Here is a 25,181-nt window from a genome sequence, read left to right as displayed (position 1 = left end):
TAACACTCATGGTGGCGAATGAAAACCTCAATCATTAGAAATTGCGATTTCTCAAGAAAACCGACCTAACTATTTTCTCCTTAGTAAACACTAGCAAAAGAGCCGACAGATTCCTCAATTATCTCTAATGAGTTTACGTTAAAGAAGTTAATTTTTCAAAAAAAAATCGTGTGTTAATGCTTATAAATAATGTTTACTTACTCATACTCACATATTTTATCTCGCATATGTGAAGCGCGCCGGGTTGGGCGGGGGAATAAAAGGAATATAGTATATTATATATATAATCCATTTTAGCAAATTATAAACTGGAAATTCCTCTAAAATTTTATTTCACTGTATAAATAAAAATCGTATTTGCAGTGCCACAAGTATGAAGTATTCATTTTTCGTTCACAAATGTAAAAATAATTAGACATGAAATCATAACTCAAAAAGGATGGCAAATACGATCAGAATATTATTTAAACAAACGATCCATTCGAAAAATTTTTAAACAAAGAATATTTTTATACAATTTTTTTTAAATAAATGCAATCTAAATATATTTTTTTTAATTTCTAACATCGAAGTACGATCTAAATAACGGCGGTAGGCACTGACAGAAAATATTCTCATTATATAGAAATTTTAACCTCAGTTTTGATACACTTAAGTGGTTCAGTATCATTTATAATATACTTAAATGTTTACAGATTTGATGATACTCATCGAAGCTTAATTTAATATTTTAACATACCTAGAATCAAATCTTTTTTCGTGCCCGTATTATAATAAAATCATTTTAATGCATTAAAAAATTAGTATTTAAAAACATTAAAAAATATCTAATATTACTAGTTTTTTTTTCCTTAAATTCTTTTCTCGATAGCACAACTCATGTGGAATCGAGATTTAACTAAAAATTAAAATCTCAAAAAAAAAAAATTCTTTCGCATCGAAAATGCAGTTATATAAAATTTCAGAACTCAACTAGGTCATGAAGTTATCATCTAATTTTTAAACTCGAAACGATATTTAAAAAAAAAAAAAAAAAAAAAAAAAAATACCCCCCCCAAAAAAAAAACCCCACTCAAGATATTTCTTTAATAATGATTAAAATTATTTAAAAATTCGAAATCCAACAATTTAATAATTACTTTTTTCACTTCATTTTTGATTTCTTCGTATTCTTTCGTTACTTTGTGCAATTTCTCGTGTAATTTAGCCTTCACTGGCCTCAAAATATGCAGCTCCTGAAATAAAGGATTTAAAAAGTACACAATAATATTGCGAGGAATATTCAATTTTTTTTCATAAGTACGAAAATATTTCATTATTAATATCCCATATTGGCTTTACTAGTTTTGCTAATATCTCTCTGATTTATCTATTCTACAAAAACCTAGACACAAAATGGTAAGAAAATTTGAAAAGCTAATCAGTTGAATGTGCTACTTGATGTCAAATCGTCTTACCTTAATGACTGAAAACTATTGAAAAATTGTCCAAAAATAAAATAATCAAATATTAAAATTTATCCTACTGATAACATAAGACCAAATTTCAATTCGCCTAATTAAAAATTGTTTGGGATATATTCCTTATTAGAATGGAAGTTTTGAATGAAAATAAAAGTGGGACAAAATACTTGCGCAAAATAAAAATCAACAACGTACTCACCAATCATTAAACCGAATTGCACTTATATTTTTTAATTAGTGCCTTCTATATCATTATTCTGATGCATTTTTAATTTCATCCTCGTCCTGAAAGGGCAAACACACCATTACTTTGAACAGCGCTACAGCTTGAAACAAATGACAAATCAATCTGAATAGACAGACGAGCCAATGAATATATGCCCAAATTTTGAAACTGAAATTTCGTTATTGATTGGCAATCTGAACGTATCCTTCTTAAGCATTTTCTTCATGATCCAATTTAAATGTAACAAACTTATTTTAAGGGAGATTGGCGATGATCTACTGAGGACCTATACTTATTTAAGCGGCTTTTCAAGTTTCTCTTTAGTGGAAAATCTGGTACCTCGAATCAAATCTTTCTACCCGTAAAGCAGGAGTGACATTATCAACTATTCAAGCTGACTGAGACATTTAGAGCTACGCTCATATAAGCCTGCCAATGTCAAAGATTTGAGAATTTTGAAATATCAGCCAAATTACTGGCGACGCAATCAAATTTATCTTTCGATCATTTAATAAGAAATTCTTGTTTAATTTTGTTGAGAAAGGAATCAAGAATAGTTAGACTGAAGCTTGAACTCAAAATATACTCGAATTCTAAGAAGAGGAACCACATTTCCTTTTTATACTTTCAGCCGACAACATACAAAGTTTCAATAACCACCTAACTTTATTTTTAAAAGCAAACTCAACAAATATGGGGGATGATTTATAACTATTATTCTGTTATTTTCAAGAGGATTCCGAAAACAAAACCAAGGAATAGCGATATAGGAACAATATGGTTGGGAGTGGAATGATACAAACATAGAATATGAATTAAAAGTATTGTCGAAACAGTTAATAAATAAGCCATAGCACAAGCTGAGTATTCAGCCCGTGTTTTATCTTGCAGAAGAAATTACACACATTCGAGTATTGATGGGGTATTGTACATAACTGCTATTTTTGAGTTTGAAAATTTGTGGGCAACAAGCAAACGCCACTCGGAAAAATAATTCAACATCATGTCCAGTTCTTTTGTCATGGCATCAGAAAAAGTTTTCGTAAAGGTACACGTTTCGTTATTTCATTATCACAAACATACTGTAACGGTGGTACGTTGCGTTTCCGACCACACATTCATATGGAAACCTAAGGCATACAGAAAATTCTAAATGATCGGACAGCCGCGACAGAAACATTGATGGGAACTATGGTTGAGTCCTAAGGACTATCGCCGACCACGGTACAACCCTTCCTATGGGAAGTATGTCCTGTAATCGATACAAGGTAGCAGACCCCTACAATGTCTGTATCCATCAAGACCAACCACCTTACTGGAAGTTTCTCATCCTTAATTTTGAGACCGGTGGGAGACATTCATATGTAAAAATACCTTCCTTGTAAATCCTATTTCTCTGCAAATTATTGAGCAGTTAAATTCACCCTATCACACAACATATAATTTACAAAGAGTTCCATTGGTTTCACTCACTCTCTCTTCAATCTGAATCTCCTTTTGTTCTTTTGTCAATCTTTCGGCTATTTCTTCTTGATCGCTTATACATTTCTTCCACTCCAATTCCTTTAAGCGCAAGGTTTCCGTTGCTTTAAGAATGGCTTCATCCAGCTGAAAAATAATGAAATGTTAATTCTAGGAGAACTTTTAAGATGATTTTAAATATTTTCTAAGCTTAATTTGAGGATATTCAGTCATTTATATTTGAATAAAAGTTGACTTTTACAGTTACAAAACTGTTAATATCACATTAGAATAACTTCGCTAACTCGAATTCGTCAGTAATTCGATTTTTTTTTTTTTTTTTTTTTTTTACCGCATCGAGTTTATTAACAATATTAAAATATCGTTTGTAAATCGAAATAAAAAAAAAAACATTAAATTATCTTTATATGTCGGTATACCTTATATATCCTACTGATTCCTATTAGATTAATAATTTTTGATGCCTTTAATTTAACTGCAGAATTTTCTTGCTGTACAATGCGTTCATTAAAAACGCAGTCTTTGCGTTTACCTATCAATTATATTACACTTGGAAATTTTGGGGTATTAATTCCGACAATAGAGGATTTATATCAAAGTTTAAAAATTACAGTTGCATTCAGAGTAACATATATAATTCATTTCAAACAGATGAACTTGTTTAAAAGGAATGCCTATTTAAAGGCGTTTTTCATTATCTCAGTAACTGATTTTACTTGATTTGTCTTCCTGTTTCTTTTATTCGTATCACTTAACAATCCCAAATTTCCTACTAATCTGAATGCTATAGCTCTAAGGTATGCTATATTTAAAATAAATTTATGATTATGTTGACGGTTCGAACATGCTTAAGCGGCATTGCTTCTTTCCAAAACTTAAAATCAAATTTCATATAGAATTATTGCATTGAAAATTCAACAGTAAGATGTTGAAATGTCACATTAAAGAAAACAAAAAAATTTCTCTTTATAGCTAAACTACTTGGCATGACTGCCTGGACAACTTAGAAATGCATGTTTACACCTCTAATTATGTACTACGCGAACTTGTTATCAAGCCTCAACTTCTTGATTTTAATCACTAAGATTTTTGGGGAAATGCTTGCTTCTATAGGGGCAAATTGGCGCTTGATGCATATTCATTTCTTCGGAACTAACAGCATTGACGGATGGAATTGTTGTGGCATTTGTCTCAATTCTTTGCAAAGCAAAACGAGCACGGTTTAAATAAGAAACTGACGTTATAAACTCTCCAATGAAATTCTAGCAAATTTCAGAATATCCCCTAAAGATTTAATTTGCATGTTTGAAACTCCGTCTGTGTGTGGATTTCCAGAATTGTATTTTGGTCATTGAAAAATTATTTGGAATATCTAACATATACTTTGCAAAAATTAGCTTTCGAACGATGTTATCTTCTCCATATCATTTCAATAAGGTTATTTCCTGATATTCTGCTGCATTCAAAAGCAATTGATTTCATTTATAGTACGAATGAGTTCTCAAAAAATAAAAATCAATGATGCTATCTACTTTGAGATTGTTCTATTTGTACAGAAAATGTGCATCAAATAGCGAAATACTGATTTGCCAGATTCAAAACCTCATTTTTCTCCATATACGTCACGATTTAGACTATGAAAAAGGACTTCACAGGTTCGAAGGATGATACGAATATAACAGTAACTTCTGAACAGATCTCATTTTTCAAGCCCAACAAAAATAATTCACTTTGATGCCAGAAAAATACATGGGCACAGTACTACAGAGGGAATGTTGCTCTTCATTCAGATAATTCAATATAACATCTATACGTATTACAATTCATTCCTTTCATGATGATAAAAGAAAAACAGGGTTTATACACATTATTACTGTTACATGATTTTTTTTAGTGAGTAATTTCCTACATAAGTACATTTTTAGCCCTTTCCAATTCCTTTCAACAAACTAAATCTTAATGTCAATTTTAAAAACATTCGTTGCTTATCAAAACATTCCGATCTTTCATTAAATATTCAAAAATATGGCATACCGAGTGTGGATTTAGCGAAGTCATTCCATTATATTTTTGATTAATATATAACAGAATGCAGAATATATTCCTTGCCAGAATATATTGGATGCCTTTCCTATTAGAGACTTGGTGTAGTGTGGTTTGCAGCGGTGTGTTAAGTATAACAAAAGCCTCAAGAAAGTAATGAATTCTCCTAATCATTCTTAGAGCTTAGCAAACCAAATTTTATCCGCAATAGGTATTAGTGAAAATGAAATTTACAGTCCAATGAAGAATGTGAATGGAACTGATTATATGTTATACAGTAAACTTTTCTGATGCTGCAATGATCCCGGACAGACCATTGGCAGATTAAACATCTAGTCTTCATTAAAGAATCAATAGCGGTATATGACTCTCTTATAAAGGAAGATCGTCAAATGACCGCCTGGAATGGAAGATGTAGATAGTTTTTCTGCGTACAAAGAACAATATACATCCAACATTTTCCCCTGAAGTTAATCATTGTCGCATAGATGGATAGGACATTTGTTTCAACCAACAAGGTGATTATTTATAAATTATGTTTGCACTGATAATATCACTTATCTATTATTCTTCAATTTGTGAATGTTCAAACTTTTAAACCTTTTCATAAATTCACTACAGACACATTTTCATTTGTGCATACCTTATACAATCGAAAATTTGTATAGTGTTAAGAAATTTTTACAATTTTTTATTGAAATAAAATAAACTTTTTCAAGTTATACTGATTTTGCACAAGACATGGATTTTTCAAAGAGCATGTTATTTTAACAAGGAAACCGTGCCCCACAAAATTTTCCATTTAGAACTGGGTAGGTAAGACTAATCCATTTTATCACATTAATGAAATAGCAGTTACAAATGGAATTAATCCAAAATACTAACCTCTAGAGATTCTGCCATCAGTTTCTCTTTCATTTCAAGTTCTTCTCTTATTTCTCTGGATTTGGTTTGTAAAGCAGTATCTAAATATCTATTAAGATAATTAAGAGAGAATATATTTTATATTTATTTTATAGAATAAAAACAATTTTCAAAAGAAGAAATTGACAATAAACTAAAAATGATATATCATTACAACTGTATTATTAATTAACAAAGAACTCGAGGTAATCAAAGTTCGATAGAACATATGTTTTGCATTAAACTGAACTATGCAAGAATGCATTGTTATGCTGTGTTAACTTTGTAATATTTATTAGTCTCTCATTTCTCGGAATTTTCCTTTAAGAAAAAAGTTTTCTTTGCTAAAAGTTATTTAAAATTATTAACATCACATTAAAAACGCATAAAAATCAATAAATATTTCTCTAACGAAAAATATTTTTCTAAAACACAAATGTGCATAGTCGTGAAAAAATGCAGATAATTCATAATCCGATTATTTTTTCAGCCAGATGTGGTACTTGAAACATTGCATTTATATGTTTTTGTTCAAACAGTGCCTTTTAACAATGGGCATTAAAACGTTTTTCATTGAAGATTTCGCTACTCTATCGGGTTAGTTAATCTACAAATTTTAATTCGGATTCTTTAACATACTGTAAATAAGGATGTTCCAGAATTAGTGGAATATAATTTAAAAATTGCAGAGTCATCTGAAAAATTCAACTTTGTATCTCATCTGACTTTAACATGTTAATTGACATAGACCTATGAAGTAAGATAATATCATTTTTCCTCAAACAAGATTATCATTGGATTAAAAATTTCTGCGGCCTCTTAGCAAGTACCATTTGAACTGAGTTGATGTTAAAATTCCCTAACGTAGACGAAACAATGTTTGCTTAATCCGTGTTTTTCATGTGATGGTAAAAATAATAAATCTTTACTAATCATTTATGCGATAGTAAAAATAAAAAATCTTTTTTTTACTTATCATTTATTAAAAATCTTATAAATAACTTCATATAGAGCCATAGAAATATCCTTTTGATAAAATCAAAACGGAAAGATTTGAATCAAAATGTCTTACTTCAAATTATCTGGATGAACTTGAAAATTCCCTTTGGAACTTAATTCCTTTATCTCTCTTTCCAGAGCACAGATCTTCCCTAAATACTCCTGCAGAAAAATAATTTGGATTTATTTTTAAAATAATCACAGAATAAAAAATATTCAGATGAGTAGGAGTAGATTCTCACCATTTTAAAGGTTAATGATTTATTTTTATGAAAAGGGAAATCATTTCCTGCATTTTCAAACCAATGCAAACCTTTTACTGTTTTGAAATTAAGGAGAAGAGAGGAATTTTCTATTGCTTCCTTTTCAGGGAAGTCAGTTTGAAGGGGAGGGAAAACTGGAAATGTCACCCGGACAATTCGGCGATTCACTCCTCCTACTGAACAAAAGCTTGGTTTATCCAGAATCAAGTGACTGTTATGAATTTGTCAATCCTCACCCCAGATTTGAATCTAATTGGAAACCTTTGTGGGAGTATTTGGACAAGTGTATGCCCATGGTTGTCAGTTTCCAACTATTCAGGAATTATAACAACAAGTAAAGCATAATTAGTTCTCATTACAGTCCAATACTCTCCAGACATTAGCCCGAAGTATGCGTGATGGGATTTTTCAAGATAATTCAAAGGAACGGACACAAAATTTAAATGCAAAATACTTGAAAAGTTATGTTTTCGGTACATTTTTTTTTTTTTTTTTTTTTTTGTAAAAATTCTATATAATTCATTTATTGCATTGCACTTATGTTCCGATTCCAAAAGCTTATTTTTTTCGCGATTATTCCGTTATTTCTTTAAAACTTAATTTCTAAATATCTCCTTTAGAACTTTGCGAGTTCAAATAATTTTGAGACTCACTGTAACAACTCCTATTTAGTGTATAATGGCCTACATATAATTTTGAGACTCACTGTAACAACACCTATTTAAGTGCATAATGGCCTACATATAATTTTGAGACTCACTGTAACAACTCCTATTTAGCATATAATGGCCTACATATAATTTTGAGACTCACTGTAACAACACCTATTTAGTGTATAATGGCCTACATATAATTTTGAGACTTGCTGTAACAACACCTATTTAGTGTATAATGGCCTACATATAATTTTGAGACTCACTGTAACAACGCCTATTTAGTGTATAATGGCCTACATATAATTTTGAGACTCACTGTATCAACGCCTATTTAGTGTATAATGACCTACCTATATAGGTAATTTAATATTAAAAGATTAAAAAAGCAAATTCCATGTTTCCCGAGAATAAATTTGAGAAAAAATTTATTTAACTACAGGCCATTGCGAATATACATAAATGTATATTTGATTGTGGTTTAGCAGCGTAAAAGGTAAATTTGATTAATCGTCAAATAAAATGGTAAAATTTAAAAGCATGATTAAAAATGAAATAATTAAAATATTTTTGAAATAATGTGGTTCATATTTTATAAGTATATTATGAGAAAAAATACGGTTCAATTATTTCCTTTCAGAAATTACAGTAATGTATCCTCAAATTTTCATCGTTGGCAACTAACATAAGCCATGCGAAAATACATTTTGTTGAACACTCTGTAGTATTTTTTGAGTTATTCATATTTTGTTAACGCTCTTAGTTAACATTATCCAATGGCAAATTGTCCGACTATTTAATCACGTGAGAAAAGTATTGTGGCGTATACCGATTATGAGAATCGACTTCCAATTGATAATTTTTAAGTAGTGTTCTGCCAAAAGAAATGCAATATAATTAATGTATTACATTAAAAATTATAATTATCAGTTTTAGTAATATTTTATATTTTGTTTTAAAATAAGTTTGTTGAAAAACAAAGCATTACCTTCGTAAGAGCTGTTGCAGAAACTTGGGCGTTAACTTCTGGTTTATTCATGATGTTTTTAGCCCTCAAGGCATATTCTAAAGTATTCAAAGTTTCATCTAAATGAAAAATAGATGGTGATATAGTGGCAATGACAGTCGTTTTCGTTTGACCCCCTAAAGAATCTCGCAGAAGGCGAGTCAGCTTACTTTCTCTAAAAGAAAAGTAATCACAACAGTAAAAAACCACGATTTCCGACAGGTTATAGTATAGATAGGTTCTTTTTAAGATAGATGTTAAGTTTTAAAAAATATTTTTATGCAAATATTTGTTATACGAACCAAAATCTAGCACACCAAAAGTACAGGGGTTAGATTCTGTACACTGTTTAGAATATTTTGAAGGATTTAATACATAATTAAAATATTCTTGATTCAATACAGTCTACAGCCATTGGCTTTCTGCAATATTACCGTTTAAAATATTGATTATGTACAGATTTACTTTATTTGTTAGGGGAAAAAATTACCGGTAAGGAATGTGAATTGCATTCTCACACAATGCTGTGATGACTCGTCCAAGTGCAAGTAAACTCTGATTAATATTACCTGAAAAAAATAAAGAAAATGTTTAAATACCGCGCACAGTATCTTATTGTGCTGTCATTACAGATATACAAATTTTATGTTAGACTCGCATTTAAGCTTAAGAACTAAAAGAATAAAATGCTTAAAAGTAAGCATAAAACAAAAAAGACTGATAATAATTTCATTAACATGACTTTTTCATTTCTGTCAAATTTACAAATTTCATTGTGACAAAATTGAATATACGTTAATTATACTTCTTTAACATAAAAGGAAATAACAGGAACTAATATTTATTTGCATATCCCTTTGCTTTCAAACTGTACCAACAAAATTGTGTTAGCTGTTGGAGCATTCGTGGCTTTTCGACTTTATACCACAATTGTTTAGTAATATTGACATGTGAAGCCTGAGGTGAAGCATGTCATTGCATTTAACAGTTGAATAATGACTTCACAATTTCGGATGTGTAATAGTTATCTGCTGAATAATAAAATTTGATATTAAATTCGGTTTCGGTGCATTTTATTTTAAATTTTTCTTTAGTAAATCTAATATTTCATTTTATTCATTATCGCATCAATAAAAATTAAATTCCTTACTCTATTTTCAGACTTACAACCCATTACAAGGATTGAGCTAACCCGACTGTGAAATAGGGATTTGAAAAAGTAGTGTAGAATTAGAGTTCCGCCATACATGGATTCAACCATCTCTTCCAAAAATATTAATCCTTTGCTCGCGAATGGTGACTCATTCACCATTCAACATGAGGCATCATTTTGACGTTTTATTAGTTTATTTTTTAATTTTAACTCTCAAAAATACCTACAAAAGGGTAAGAAGACGTGGAAAATTATTAGAGATATATAAATAAAACAATTAAAAATATTTATTTTTCGGAGCAATGAACAAGTCTTTGACTTTTTTCCTCTAGCTATCGTAGCATTATACTCAGCTTCCCGAGATACCTAATAGTTTCTGCTGAAATCCTCCTTTACATTGCTGTTGACCTTGATATGCATATTTCTATAGCATTCATGTTAGGATTTTTCCACTTTTGTCCAATAATTCTGCTTTTAGTCGTCAAAATGAAAATTCCTTTTCCTCTCTATATGGCTTTTCTTATTAATCCAATCCTTATATATTTTTTAATGTTTTCTTTTTGTATGCATCAATACATAACCCGAATATATATAAATATTTCAAACTTGAAAGCAAGTTATGTTTACTTTTTGAAGAATAACAGATACCAAATTCCTAAAATATAGAAAATACTATGAAGTACATCTGTAAAATAAATATATCTGCAAATGTACTAATGTTTTGAAGATCGATTTTTGTACAACAATGAATTAGAACTCAGATTTGGATGTTAAACGGAAATTATTTATGATTAAAATACAGTTTAAATTCTACAAGTTTCATGGCTGTGTGTTGATATCAGAAAGACAAAAATGTTTCTTAATATTTTATTACAAATTAATCTGTTTGAATAACGTCTATGTATATGTTTAGGAATTAAAAATAATTAGTTCCCTACATGAATATAACATTTTTATTTTAAATTTATATTAGAATAGAGAAGAAAAAAATCAGCTTTCAAATACCCGAGAGACATACTTACAGAAGTAACAATTACCAATTGGGTAATGAAACAAAGCTATTTATCTTCAGGTTGATATAAAAAGGCCTTATGAAAAATATCTGTTGAGACGATGCCTTAACATACTGATGATTACCATGGTGACTTTGAGATAGATTTTATTTATACAGCTGAGCCAGAACAGAAACACATTGAAAATGAAATAAATTCACTGTTAGCGAGGTCACAAAATCCCACAGATTCCAAGAATCTTAATACACTTGCCACGTGGAAAGCATTTTTGAATCTTGAATCAAATATAAAAAAAAAACATTTATAAAACGATTTTATGATACCACCAAAATCAATCTGTAGGACTAATAAATCCTCAACTAGAAGCGTATCATGCTTGTATTCCTGAAAGAAATAAAAGCTTTAGCAATTATTTTCTAAGTTTCTCTGTAAAAAAAAGAAATTTCCCCAGCCTATATCAAATTATTGATTGGAATCTCCATCGTGGGTGGCCCCGGAAATTAAACAAGTTTCTTATTGATAATAACAAGCAAGTAAGATTGAAATCGATGTATAGGGAAGAAAAATCATTGTTTTTATTTTACAATTTTTAACTCACCTGCTTCTCTAGCTCGTTTTTCTACAGCTCCAGATCGGCCAATATTTTCACTTCCTGCCAAATCAACCTGAAGCAATCATTTTTAAATTAATGAAAGATGTTTCATGATTTTTAAGAACTTGTAGTTTAATAAAAGTAATTATGTCGTAGAAGTTAATTCTGGAATCTCGTGGATTCACTAACGAAACACCTGCAGCATGTAATTTGAAGAACGGTACATTTTCTCTGAATTTTCATAAAATGGTAGCAACAAGAAAATTTCTTGTACGATTATATGCATCAAGATATTAATTTTCTAGAAATTATTCTTATCTTCTAGAATGGCGTGTCTTTTATTATAATTAAAATACATGGACCGTTTATTTGAAAGTGGTGTAAATCCATTAAAAAATGAGACCACTAAATTTGTAATTAATTCAGATATTTCTTTCATTTGTAACTTGATAGTATTTAATATTTTAAGAAATGGCAATGTTTTGTTCAATTTAAAATTGCGTGTCGATTCATTATGAAAGTGGTACAAATCCAATTTTCATAGATATAATTAGTGGGGTTTGTGGTTACATTTGTTTTATTTCACCTTCTAAGATAATCTTATTTTCTTCCAAACATTGATCATTTCATATTAACATCAAATGGTGATACAGGTGGGAAGAAATAATAAATCCTATAATTTATAACTATTGAAACCCAAAATAATTTATTTATAATTTAACAATATATAAATATTATTAACATTCAAAATAAAAAATACTTCTCCTGTTTTATTCCTTATTATTTATAGACAAAATTGGATTAATACAAAATGTGTCTTCAGTGATATTTAATTTTTCATAATTGAAAACTTTTACAATTGACTAATTATGATAATGATTCAATTGCATTTACGATCCGTAAATATATTTTAGTTGAATTCGTGTGAAAGAAATTTATACAATTAAATTACATATTGATAAGTTAGTAGAAACATTGCCGGATTAAACAATCCATATTTTTGAAGTGACTAATATTCTTTTAATTTTCTCGAAGTAAAAGAAAATGGAATTGTACCTTTTTCAAAATAAATGGTCCACATAATGATTATCATGTACATTTTTATAACATCTACAAAATATATTCGATAGTTCAAAGAATTCAAAATTAAAACAAATGCAGAAATCCCAATTGCCTTGCTTAGCAACCGATACAACTTGCGAAAGTTCCTATAAAAATATAACAAGATTTTCAATCAGTTTCAACGTTTTTTTTTTTAATTATTATTTTTTTTTTTGTCACATTTGCGCTCCAGACATATTTTTAAATAAAGTTTAAATACAGTTTCCTATTCTTGGTTTCATACAGTTTTACTTACAATTCATAAAAAAAAGGAAGAAAAATTCTCCTGTGCTTTCATTTCGTGGTAGACGGAAGTTATTAAAATGACCGGCTTTATATTAGACTGTGTTGATACGAAGTTTCAAATAACCAGATATTTTAGTCAAAAGTGTAGTCCTTAAAAATCCATTTCAAGTCAAATATGGAATATATTTGCACCCCGTATATTTTGATAGATTCTAACAAAAAAAGTCTATTTTGGCAGTTTTACTTATTTTAGTAATTTTACGATAAGGATTGGAAAGACTAATTTATTCTAGATGTTTTTATGATTGAATTGATTTAAACCATTTTATACGTACAGAAAAAATGTTTCCTTAGTACAAGAATTGCCGAATTGAGGATGTTATTGCATTTTCTTTTAATTTACGGAATAAAATGTTAAAAATTGATGCAAATCTCTAACTATATATTTTATAAATTTAATTAGCACAATGAAATTGAATACTATTTAAATTTGCAACAAATATTATACTAAAAACTCAATGACATGTTTTACTTTCAGTTGTTATCACTTTGCAATTAAGCGATTCAAACTGGTATAAAAGTTTTATTCATTTTTTAGCAAAATAGGTGCATGAATATTATTTGAATACGAAGTTGTATTTTATTGCATCAAGAAATAAATACAATCGTATGAGCTGATTATTTTTTTCGAAAATTTTTTGGCAACTTCTTAGCTTTTTTTTTTTTTTTTTTTTTCACTTTATTTTGTAACAAGAAAAATCATAATCGTGGAACTGATGCACCGTCTATAACAGATATCCGAATTCAAAATATAAACTTTCTCAATCAGGTTTCGAATGCTTGGTCAATAGATTTAGCCTTCGCTTCTCTGCAGATTTTAAAATATCAATCAAAATTCTTTATCCATGGATCTGATCATATGGGCATTTAACTAAATCTTACTCATTAATAATTTAGATATTTAAATTTTGCAGAAAAATTTTTGAGATTCATTTGGAATCGGAACCCCACATCTTAAAACTATTACAAAGTAATATATGTACATTCTGGTTAGACAAAAAATTAATATATTCTCAAACTTCAATACATGAATTTATAAAACAAATTGTTTTGTATGCTAAAATCAGTTCAAATATTTCACTTATTTATTTCACGCAATTACATCTTTTAATCATCCTTCCATTTCAATTTATTTATTCAAAATACAATAAATTAGATTGAGAAATTCAACATACTAGATTCAGTTTCCCGATTTTTGTCTTCTCTATAGTCGAAGAATGCTCTCTCATTTTCACAACCACAGTAAAAACTGTATGGCTTCTGCTCGACATTTTGTTCAGAAGTGTGGCAGCTTTCCTCCGCTTTTTACAACCTTTCTCCAATACGTCGTATACATCTTGCATGCTTTTAACCTTCCGCATTTCCAGACCTTGAACTGTGACAGAACCCTGTTAAAAAAATTAACAATGATTTCAAGAAAAACGGATATTTTACCCCTTTCTAAGGCCGTGGAAAGTATGCTTCCCACCAAATTTATCAATCTTTGAATGAAATTATGTAGGTTGGCATAAGTTCTGACAAATTTTTTTAATAAGTCAGAAACTTAGATGCTTCAGTTCTTTATCTCAGACAAAATATGTCTTGGTTTGTTACTTGATTATTAATTAACAAAATTAATTAATCAAATTAAATTTATCTAATAATCTAAATGAATCCTTTTTCTTATTTTAATTTCAAGCCTAAAAATATTTTAACATAATATGATTAGAAAAAATGGCTCTTTAATGGGTTAATCTGTTCGATTGCTAGGCTAAATTAAATTTTTTTTCAAGTAACGTCCATGTCTACAAAAGAACATTAGGAAAATAGAATCGTGCTCTTTACATGAAAATAGTCATGTTGCATTTGTTGAATGCAATAATTAATATTTTATGCTTCGTTGGTACGTCGCTTTCAAGGAAATACCTGAACTTTTCCAAAGACTCATATCATCAGTATATCAGTGTCTAGGCATTATTATTCTGAATAAGGCAATATTATTCTGAGGCATTATTATTCTGAATTAATATTGCAAAATACTTTTCCAATATTAATTTGATAATGTAATTAAGTGTTGATTTGATACATCTATGGATCATTAAGTCTGAATGTAAAGGATTCATTTCGTTAATGAATTGAGTTTAGTGAATAGTTATAATGGAGGATTTCATAATTAAAGAGAACTACTCGACAAGGAATGCTTTGATAAACTTCAGCATTTCGCCAAACCTTCTAATCATACTGCTATATGCAAGTATGTGGAAATTATAATATGAAATATATTCTAAGTGAGCAGAAACGCTCTTAACATTGATATTCAATATATGTAACATATGTACTCTTTACTTTTAGACTTATTTGATTTAAAACACTGCGTGACTTACTTTAGCGCTGTCATACAACTTGAGTTTCGTTAAATCATCAGCTTTGGATAACAGATCAAATATCTCTTCATTATATAATTCTAAGAAACTAACGCTGACTTCAAAATCATATTTCTGCCTCGTGAGCTCTTCAAATATATGCTTCATGGATCGAGGAATAATACCAGCTTTAGAGTGCTATTACAAAATAAAAGGCAAATGTAGAATACCTTTTTCTATAATTGGAAAAATAAAAAATATATATTATTTTGGAAATCTGTCCTGAAAATGAACTTTTTTTTCACATTTTTTAAGACGATGAATAAAAGTTTATAAAATATTACCCTCTATTTCTTTTTTCAAAAACGGGTGCAATGTTTGAGATCTAAACTTAATAATGCAAGAAAAAATATTAAAAGCAACAAATAGGAATGATGAAAGCACAATAATTAAAACTTGCGGGATGAATAATATACATAGAATTTATTTCGCTGAATAATGTAGGTGAGAATCCGAAATACTACACAGATGTTTTCCGTTTCGTACTTCGGGAAGCGCCAGAGGTATAATCCTGATTTTGCCGAATCCAAGTAAATGCAGTTTGTTTGAGTTAATTTACTTATATTAACGTCCTGTTTTAAAACAACACTAGGACTATTTTGGGACAGATCTCTTAATTTTGAACTGCGGTGGGATGACGAGGACGACACCTGAGATAGCTCCCCCTCTCCAAACTTCCACACCACATCAGCGAAAATACGTTTAGCCCTGAAAGATTTAACATACACCAGACCAGCTTATACGATGGTTCTTCGGTGAAATCTGGTCTCGAACCTGAAACCCTTTGGTTCCGTTGCCGAGACCTTACCACCAGGCCACCGCGTCTCGCCCAAGTAAATGCAGAATAACCATCAAGAATTTCAACTTATTGGATCATTAAATAAGGTTAATTAGAGGCAGATTTTGGGTAACTTTTAAAGTAACAGGCACCCAAATCATCACTTTGTGAAGTTGCATAGAAAAAATAAAGAAAATCAACATTGAAGTATGAAACGCATTAGCCCACAAAGAAAGAAAAAAAATGGAATACATTACTAGTTTTAGCACATTTAATTTTCTTTAAAATATAAGCTATATCCGTCTTCAAATTAAATCTTTATTCGGTTTGGCTTACTTTTTTATCAAGTGTGTGTGTGTGGGGGGGGGTTATGAAATGACAGCCACATATGACTATGCTCCATAAAACACGGTCTTAAAAATTCAATACATTTCGCTGATGCCAATTCATTGCATAAATCATATTACAAAGGATTTGTAGAATCCTGGCGCACAAATATAAATTACAGTTGAGAAATTTTGAAAAATTAAAGATAAGATCACTTTTAAAGAATTAGTTCACACCCTTTGCCTTAAACGGATAAATATTAAAACAACTATTGTTAAAGTTGTTAACAACTAAGTTAAACAACTATTGTTTTTCAAATCTTTTCGCTTACAATGATTTTATTAATGACTTAAAAATCTATATGATTTGATTTTGCTTTAAAATAAAGACGGCTTACTTCTGTGGTATTATTTAATGCAGCATTGCGATCGCCCTCAATAGTGAAAGTCTTTCCAGTTCCAGTTTGTCCATAACTGGAAAAAAAAGGAAGCTTCGCATGACTTACGAGAAATAAAAGTTAAGAAAAGTTTCACTTGAAGACTATTCAGTTTCGTTGCCCATCTTTTCAGAAAGTGAAATTATACTTCATTTTAATGTGTTGTAGTTTCTTTATGAATCGCGTATTATTTTTTCAAAATGGTACCTTAAGCTAAACTACTGAAAACTAAAATTTAAAATTACAAAGCAAATGAGAGCAGCAAAATTCTTTATTTATTGTATCAAAAGGTCAATATATTATTCAACAGAAATTTTAGCTTAAAAATGCGCACAAAAAAGGCAGCACATTCATCGGCACAGAGAAGAGGAACATGTTCCATGGAAAATTCCATCAGAACTTGGTGTAGAAAGATAAAGTATTCTCAACCGGCTAAACAAGAAAATACGAACTAGTTTTCAACAATTTCGGGTGAAAGTTTTGAGATGCATCTTTGTACTTTTGTCCAAATCCTGTACAATGCACATTTATACAAGAATTTATGTGATTTCTTATCGCTTTTGTGCCCCTTATTCTGACTAAACTTTTTTTTGCATTTGTGTTTAATCATTATGCACAAATTATACCGAGGAAGTAATGAAATCAAAATTAACTTGAGCTTTTAGGCTTGATTTTTTTTAAAAAAAGTTTTATTTGGGAAGAATTATTTTCTTAAAGTATAATCAAAAATCTCTAGTGCTTATTATAGCTATAACAATAATAATTTAGCACTTTCATATTTTATGATATACCAAATAAAGCATTAGTATTTTAAAAGCTCTGAAATTTAAACTGTTTCAGAGAGAGGAAAAGGATTGAATTAAGCATTTAAAGGAGAAGAAAACCAAGCTCATTTCTATTTCATCGATCATGGTAATTAGCTATTGGACAAATAATATCCGATTATATTTGATCGTATACGAACTTTTCTTTGAGAATTGATTGGTCAACAGCTTATTTTACTCATTTGAAAAAAAAAATTTATATTGTAATTTTGAAATGGAAGCTCGTCAATGGGTAGTTTTGGGTCCTTTTTATGTGGTGTCTTCCATGCGTAATATTTTGGCAAAATACTTGGCGAATACTAATTAATTGTTAAGAATATTCTTCATTTATATTATAATATAATTCGAGATATGCTGAAGCTTTAACTTCAAAACCAATCTTACGCAAGTATAGTGCAGTTAAATCCCATAAGAACTTCTTGAATAAGTGGAGCAGCGACGTTATTGTATACCAAAGCCTACAAAAGTGAAAAAAGGAAATCAATATTTATATTTTTTAAGTTACACAGGATATTTTTCAACTAATCACAATTCATGAGTAAATACATAACACTATATTACTAACTTATATTACATTGGTACTGATATTGCAGAGGATATTTTTTTTCTTTCCTATGGATTTATGCAACCATTAGTATTTCAATTCTTTTCATGAATTTCTTTGTAGTAAATTTTAATTTCTTAATGATATTATAAACTGATTCTCCACAGTGTTATAATGTATTACCACATGTGATATGATCAAGTTGCTAATGAAATCCTTCTTACAAACTGCTGATAAAACCGATAAATCTCATTTCTGCAACAAAATCCCAGTTTTTAAAAGGATATATCAGTTTTATTTTTCTCGTATTCGTAGTAAAAAATGTTCCGAATGCAAGAAAATTGCATTTTCATAAATTTGTTTAATCATTTCTAACTGAAAAATATACATTTTAAAATATATTAAGGATGCCACTTAATTCTTGATATCTCATCTAGATGGCACTAAAAGCAAGAATTAGTTCTGTGTCAACTATTAAATCAATTTGCTGTTTGAACAGTACTTGTCAAAACGCCGCTAATGTATAATCGAGTTCAAGTTATTGTATTTGTGTGTTAAACATGTTTAGTATCAAACCAAACAAACAGCACGTGCTGTTTTTCTTTTTCAATAAAAAAAACACAAATGAAAACCGGCGTATCCTTCTTCAAACTTACGGTGACAACGTTCGAAAGCAAGGTGCGTTTACGCGTTGGTTCAGATGATTCAATAGTGGAGATTTTAAATTTTGATGGGATCAGAAGAGCGATGTATCATGAATTTCTGAAACCAAGTGAAACTGTCAATACATTTCACTACTGATTACAACTGATCAATTTGAATCCTTTATTGATTGAAAAACGTCCAGATTCGGTTACAAGACAAGGGAAAGCGAATTTGCATCAAGACAATGCCTTATCACACTTTGTGAAAAACGTCAAAGGCATCATTTCTGGACTTGCCTGGAGCCTCTTACTGTTCTCCAGACCTGGTCCCTTCGGACAAAAACTTATTTTCATCGATGTCTCATGCACTTTCCCAGTAACAATTCGACAACCACGAAGATGTCAAAAAATGGCTTCCTGATGGGATCACCTTAAAATGTGAACGATTTTTCTTGGAAGGCATCCACAATTTGACAAATAGATGGATAAAGAGTATAGCTAGCGATTGTGTATACTTTAAATAAAGCATTTGTTATATTTTACCCAAACTACAAACGTTTGTTTTAAGAATTATTAATCGGCACACATGCATGTGAACATATTAGTATAAAACCACGAGCTTTATGGATGTATTTATTACTTATATGAATTTATAGTTAGAATTGTCGATCTTTCAAAGGGTGAACAAAATATGTCAAAGGGTTCATTTTGATGGATTGCCTGTTCGTATGCGAAAACACGATAAGTAAAAATGAAGCGATGTAGAAGAATGAAATTTAAAATACCGACTTGGCACGACAATTGTATGTGGTTATGCTATTTCCGACCCAAATGTTAATGAAAAGAGGTCTAAACATCCCCCATTGAACATCAAATGGGAACATACAAGAAACAATTAAAAAATACTTTATAATACAATAAGCTTGCATCTATTTCGTAAAAAGTAAGATTATTTTCAATCTATAAATAATTTTTTGATAGTGAGGAAAAGTCTGATATTTCTTCTTGAAATATGTTAATTTTAATGTGAAGTTATACCGTAAGCATTCGATTTTAATTTCCACATAAATAATTATGATTATAAAGATTTTTCAAACGTTGGTAATTAAATATTAGAAACAATTTGATAAGAGATGTTTATTATGAAATAAATTTCTAACAAGAATTCCATTTCTAATCGGAAAATTCTTTGAAGAAATAAGAATGACTTTTCTGTTCCTGGATTTCACAAACATTCTTCACATCTCACATATTTATACTTACTTGTCCAGCTTCAGGGCCGAACACTTTATCAAAAGAGTAAGCCTTCACTGCATTCTTATTGCATCCAACATCACGAACTATAATTTTATTCACTTCAGCATGAACTTCAACTGGTATCGGTTGCTGCATTTCCGATTCCAGCAAAGGCCTGGAAGAATATTAAAACTCCATACATTATTAAAACTGCTTTAGATTTAAATGTATTTTTTAAACCTAGTTTTTATTTTATATTCTAATAGATCATCATAAATTAATTGATGTATGCTTCACAATCCATTATTGTTGGTCATATTCAATTGACGATTATCTACATATTTTCAAAGCATACAAAAAAGGTGAGACGGTCTACTTATCTAGCTTAATACAGTTAAACACCTAGATTTCAAGCAACAGGTAGAACTAATTTTGGAATAAAACATCCTGGTATCCTTTTGGATGCCATCTCAAGTACCACTCTAGTTATTTTATTGCAATTTTGAACTGTAATAAAAAAAACCCAGAACATTACTTGAGATGGCATTTCCCTCTACAAATTTCTTCACCACAATTTTTATTCAATTTTAGTTCAGAGAGCTTAACAACGTTTACCATATACACCATAAGGTAGTTCTTTGGCAGAGCGTTGCTTCGAACTACAATTTCCAATCCAAAACTCAACTTTAATAGTAATATTGTCGGTACCATCTTACTAATATTCAGTGCCAAACAATATCTCTTCAAAGGTGCTCGTTCAACAATCTAAATAGTTACAATAACATAGCAGCTTAATCTGAAAAGTTGCATTATCTTAATACAGAAATCATGCAAATCTCACAAAACAAGGTAAACATTAATTATTATCACTCAAAAAATCCTGTAATTTGTTAATGAAATGAAATTATTTGATTTTATTGTTTAAAATTTAAAAATACATTTAAATTGCCAATTATTAATTTTAGCCTTTGATGCGTTTAAATCAATACTTTTTTCAGTTTGCTTTCATATCAAAATATCATTACTTAACAAGTAAAACCACTTTCCTCATGCGGCATTTTGAAAACTGAAGTAAGAGAAACTTACCATCTCGTAACCAATGCTATTTTTTTTCCTTCTCTTTAATAACAGTAATTTTCAAAATATGTTATGTAAGCAGGCTTTATAAATTAAAATACGAAATTGAATTTAAATACACATATACACCTCAGAAAAAAATAAATGATGATGATTTCTCAAGATGATTATGAAGAAATAAAGGTAAAAGTGTAGTTTAGTGTGCCCCTTGCTGGGCCAAGGATGCCAAGGCGCCAATAAAGATGGCGGTCAAAATAAACACTTCTGCGAAACAGTTACAGTTACCACTTTCTGCATTAATATTATGATCTTTACAGATAATTATTGTAATTTTTATTTTAATCTGAGATTTATTTAATCTGTATCTGAGATTTTTATTTTTTTTAGCTATTGCTGCTTATCTTAACAATTTTGAAATCAAGAAGTTTTTCAAACCGGCAGCGTTGGTCTGTTGTGTAAAGAGCAAAATTTAGAGCATGCGATGCCTTTCAGCATCTGAAGGCACCGGGCAGAATTCAACTTAAAAAACATCCTACGGCTTCGCTATCAAGGGGAGCGTGAACCTAGTAGCTTCGCTAGTACATTGAACATAAGGTCTGTATGAATAACAGGAACAGTACATACAAACAAACATCTTATCCTAACTTCATTAACTCGTAAATTATATTCCACTCACCCTTCATCCATTCTGTAGATTCAAAATACTTCCTGCCATCCATTCTTGCACAATTACTGATATAAAAAATTATCAAGGAAACCATCAGAGCACAAAAAGAATTACGAGAATTGCAAAGAATTCCATTGCAGATTTTTAAAGTAAAAATTCAGACGATTTTTTAAAGTGCATACTGACAGTTAAAAATTGCAAAAGAATAAATATTTTCTTTTCGTAATTACATTAAAAATAAAAATGCAGTGTCTTATTAGTAGTAAAAAACTTTTAATTATAATGCAGAACTAAACTAAAGTCTTTAATAGATATTTTTTATTATTTTTAATTTAACATTTTTCACAAAATAGTTGTAGTTCATGTACAATGCAACCATTGTAAAAAGTAAACAAAACAGCATTAAGGTAGCCAGATGATCGATTCGTTGGGTTGCCATATTGGCGATAAATTCAGGGGGTACACTAAACTACACTTCATCCGAAATAAGCGTATCCCACCCTAACTTCGGTTATCAGTAATATATATTTGCTAATTTATCCAAAATGGATATTCTTAAGCCAAACAATGATGTATCTGCGTGAAAGTCCGATACATTATTTTAAAGAAATCCAAGTTTATAAAGCCAAAAGAAGCCTCTCGTCCTCTATCCGAGATGATTAGGAGGACAAATATTGCCTAATTCCAGCCAACCGCTAACTGTCCCAAAGAGAGATCATCTACTGGAAAAAAATGAAAAGGGGAAATTTGACAAGCCAACAAGTAATCCGGCCAGCTCCCACAGGAATTATTATTACAAATGATTTTTTAGACTCAGCGCCCCAGATTACAAAAGTTTGATTGCATCTAATAGAACTAGAAGAACGTATGGAGTACGATAAATCCAACAAGGAAGAAAAATTATATAAAAAAATATGACAAGGTTGTTTTTTGGCATAGAAATGTTAGCAATATTAAATAGCATGTTTCAAAATGTCTTAAGGTAATGCTGCAAATATTTGGCATGAGTCTGAAGTAGGACACGTTGTTCATCACCTTCCGATTACCATATGTCCCAATTCATAATCCTGTCTTGTAAAGCATTCACGTCATATTTATGTAGATAGAAATACAGGTTACTTCAAAAGAACATGAGCTTCTATCACTGGTTAAAGTTCTTTCATGAAAGATGGGGCAACATTTGAATTCCCGAGTGAGAATAGTTTAAAAATTACTATTTAATTAAAGAAAATTTCCTTGACTTAAAAATGGCTAAAACATTTCCCAAGAACTGCTACTCAATTCAAAATGAAAATTACCTTAGCATTTCTGAAACCATTTTTACTTGCCGAAGCCCATCGTAAGAACAAGTACTGCGTTTGGTACAAAAAAAAAAAACTGTAAAAATTATACCATACTGTTTCGTCTAGGCGGCAAAATGGGAAAGATGGATTTTTTTTATCGCCATTAAATAATTTTTAAACGATTGTTTTCGATTTCATTTGCAGATATTAGGCTAAAGGTGATTTCTACAAAAACAAAAATTTGGGAATTTAATACTATGCTTGATGGTTTGCCATTAATGAACTGGTTGTGAATAAATAGAGATAAACCTAGATTTTAAGACTTCAGCTTAAGAGTAATCGTCATAAAAGATTTTTCCAGTTAGTATATTTTTAATACAAAATAAAAGATTTCTATTTAAAATATTTTAGTATATGCATTTAAAATGTTTAGTATACATGATGCATCATGAATAACCAGTGTAATACTATACGTAATACAAAAAATAAAACTATACCAAGTGATAAATTCTACGAAAAAAATGAAACAAATTTTATAAATTATGAGAATTCGAGCTTGTATTATTGCATATCATTTCATTTTTCAACATAGAGGTTTTACTAATTGCAAGGTTGAAGTAGATGTTTAAAGATTTTATCTATATATTGAAAGTGATAAATATTGATAGCGTGTTTCTAGATTTCTTGTAATATTTATTACATATGAAGTATATCTATGTTAGTCATTATTTGGAATCAAATCTTAAAAGGTAAACATGATTTTATTTCTATTAAATCTCAACATCCATCGAAGATTTTAATATTAAGAATTTATTAAAAGTACATATAATAGTTTATTGAAGATCATTTTATTCCCAATAAAACAAACATTACAATTAAAGTTTCAGTAATTATTCCAAACTTAATAGAAGAAATATTTAAAAAATATTGATTGGTGACCCAAATTCATCGTTACTTTAACAATAAAAACATACAGAACATCAATGAGCTCACCGACATCGTACGAAGACCTGCAAACATTCATTCGACTCCATAGCAGCAACTGTGACTAAATCATCAAAACATTTCTCTTAGAAGGAAATTTCTAGTATTATGTGTTGTATCTAGTGTAGCAGAGTTTTCCGAAGTGAATAACGACGGTCATAACTTGAACTCTTGAAACTTTGGATGAGTATTATTCAAAGAAATTTCTCCTTACTACTAACTGTGAATTAAATTGCCATTTAATTGGCATAGTGACTAAAGTAGTCAAACCTAATGATTTCAAGTCTAATAATCTGGAAAATTCCAATAAAAGCCTATTTATAAAATATCTTTATGCTTATCGCTGTTATGAATATATTATTGAAGTCAATGCTATTATAAATGAGGAATGATTCTATAGGGAATATTTATAATGAAATTACTTCAAATCATCCCAACAGAAGGCTCTTAAGACCATACAAATAACGGATCATGTGTTTTTATTAAATAATTACATATGAATGCCTTGAAAGAAGATCTGAAAAGCAAATAAAAGATTTCACATTGGTAGAATTTGATCCTTGCGATCATATCATTTTTTAAAGAATACTGTATGTGTCTTAAAAATTTTTTCACACGCAATTCTTTTAAGCATTTTAGCCCCAGAAAAGGTTCTAGCAACATTAAAACTCTCAATGTCCTTTTTTATAAGAGGAAATTTTCCTCAGTACCATATTTTTCTTCAAACGATTTCCCCGCTGCTAAGAATACATTAGCATAAAAAAGTTTAAAATCGT

The 25,181-nt window shown here is 29.7% G+C and overlaps 1 protein-coding gene across 2 annotated transcripts in view; it reads right to left on the bottom strand.

Moving 5' to 3' along the window:
• LOC129960431 (kinesin-like protein KIF11) overlaps positions 1–24,538 on the bottom strand; it is a 47,041-nt gene extending 22,503 nt beyond the window's left edge. The window contains exons 1-13 of one of the 2 annotated variants that reach the window (XM_056073856.1): positions 24,415–24,538; positions 20,422–20,569; positions 18,355–18,428; positions 17,108–17,183; positions 15,567–15,743; positions 14,379–14,591; positions 11,803–11,869; positions 9,529–9,607; positions 9,021–9,213; positions 7,190–7,278; positions 6,100–6,187; positions 3,163–3,297; positions 1,140–1,235 (exon numbers count right to left, since the gene is read on the bottom strand). In XM_056073856.1, coding sequence (XP_055929831.1) covers positions 1,140–1,235; positions 3,163–3,297; positions 6,100–6,187; positions 7,190–7,278; positions 9,021–9,213; positions 9,529–9,607; positions 11,803–11,869; positions 14,379–14,591; positions 15,567–15,743; positions 17,108–17,183; positions 18,355–18,428; positions 20,422–20,569; positions 24,415–24,455 — 1,476 coding nt within the window. In that variant the 5' untranslated portion in view covers positions 24,456–24,538. The remainder of the gene's footprint in view (positions 1–1,139; positions 1,236–3,162; positions 3,298–6,099; positions 6,188–7,189; positions 7,279–9,020; positions 9,214–9,528; positions 9,608–11,802; positions 11,870–14,378; positions 14,592–15,566; positions 15,744–17,107; positions 17,184–18,354; positions 18,429–20,421; positions 20,570–24,414) is intronic. The other variant, XM_056073857.1, reaches the window with a different exon arrangement.
• Positions 24,539–25,181: the final 643 nt, after the last annotated feature.

This window comes from Argiope bruennichi, chromosome X2, assembly GCF_947563725.1.
Source record: "Argiope bruennichi chromosome X2, qqArgBrue1.1, whole genome shotgun sequence".
NCBI lineage: Eukaryota > Metazoa > Arthropoda > Arachnida > Araneae > Araneidae > Argiope > Argiope bruennichi.
Note: the sequence above shows the minus strand (reverse complement) of the source record. Positions and strands in the feature narration are given on the sequence as shown.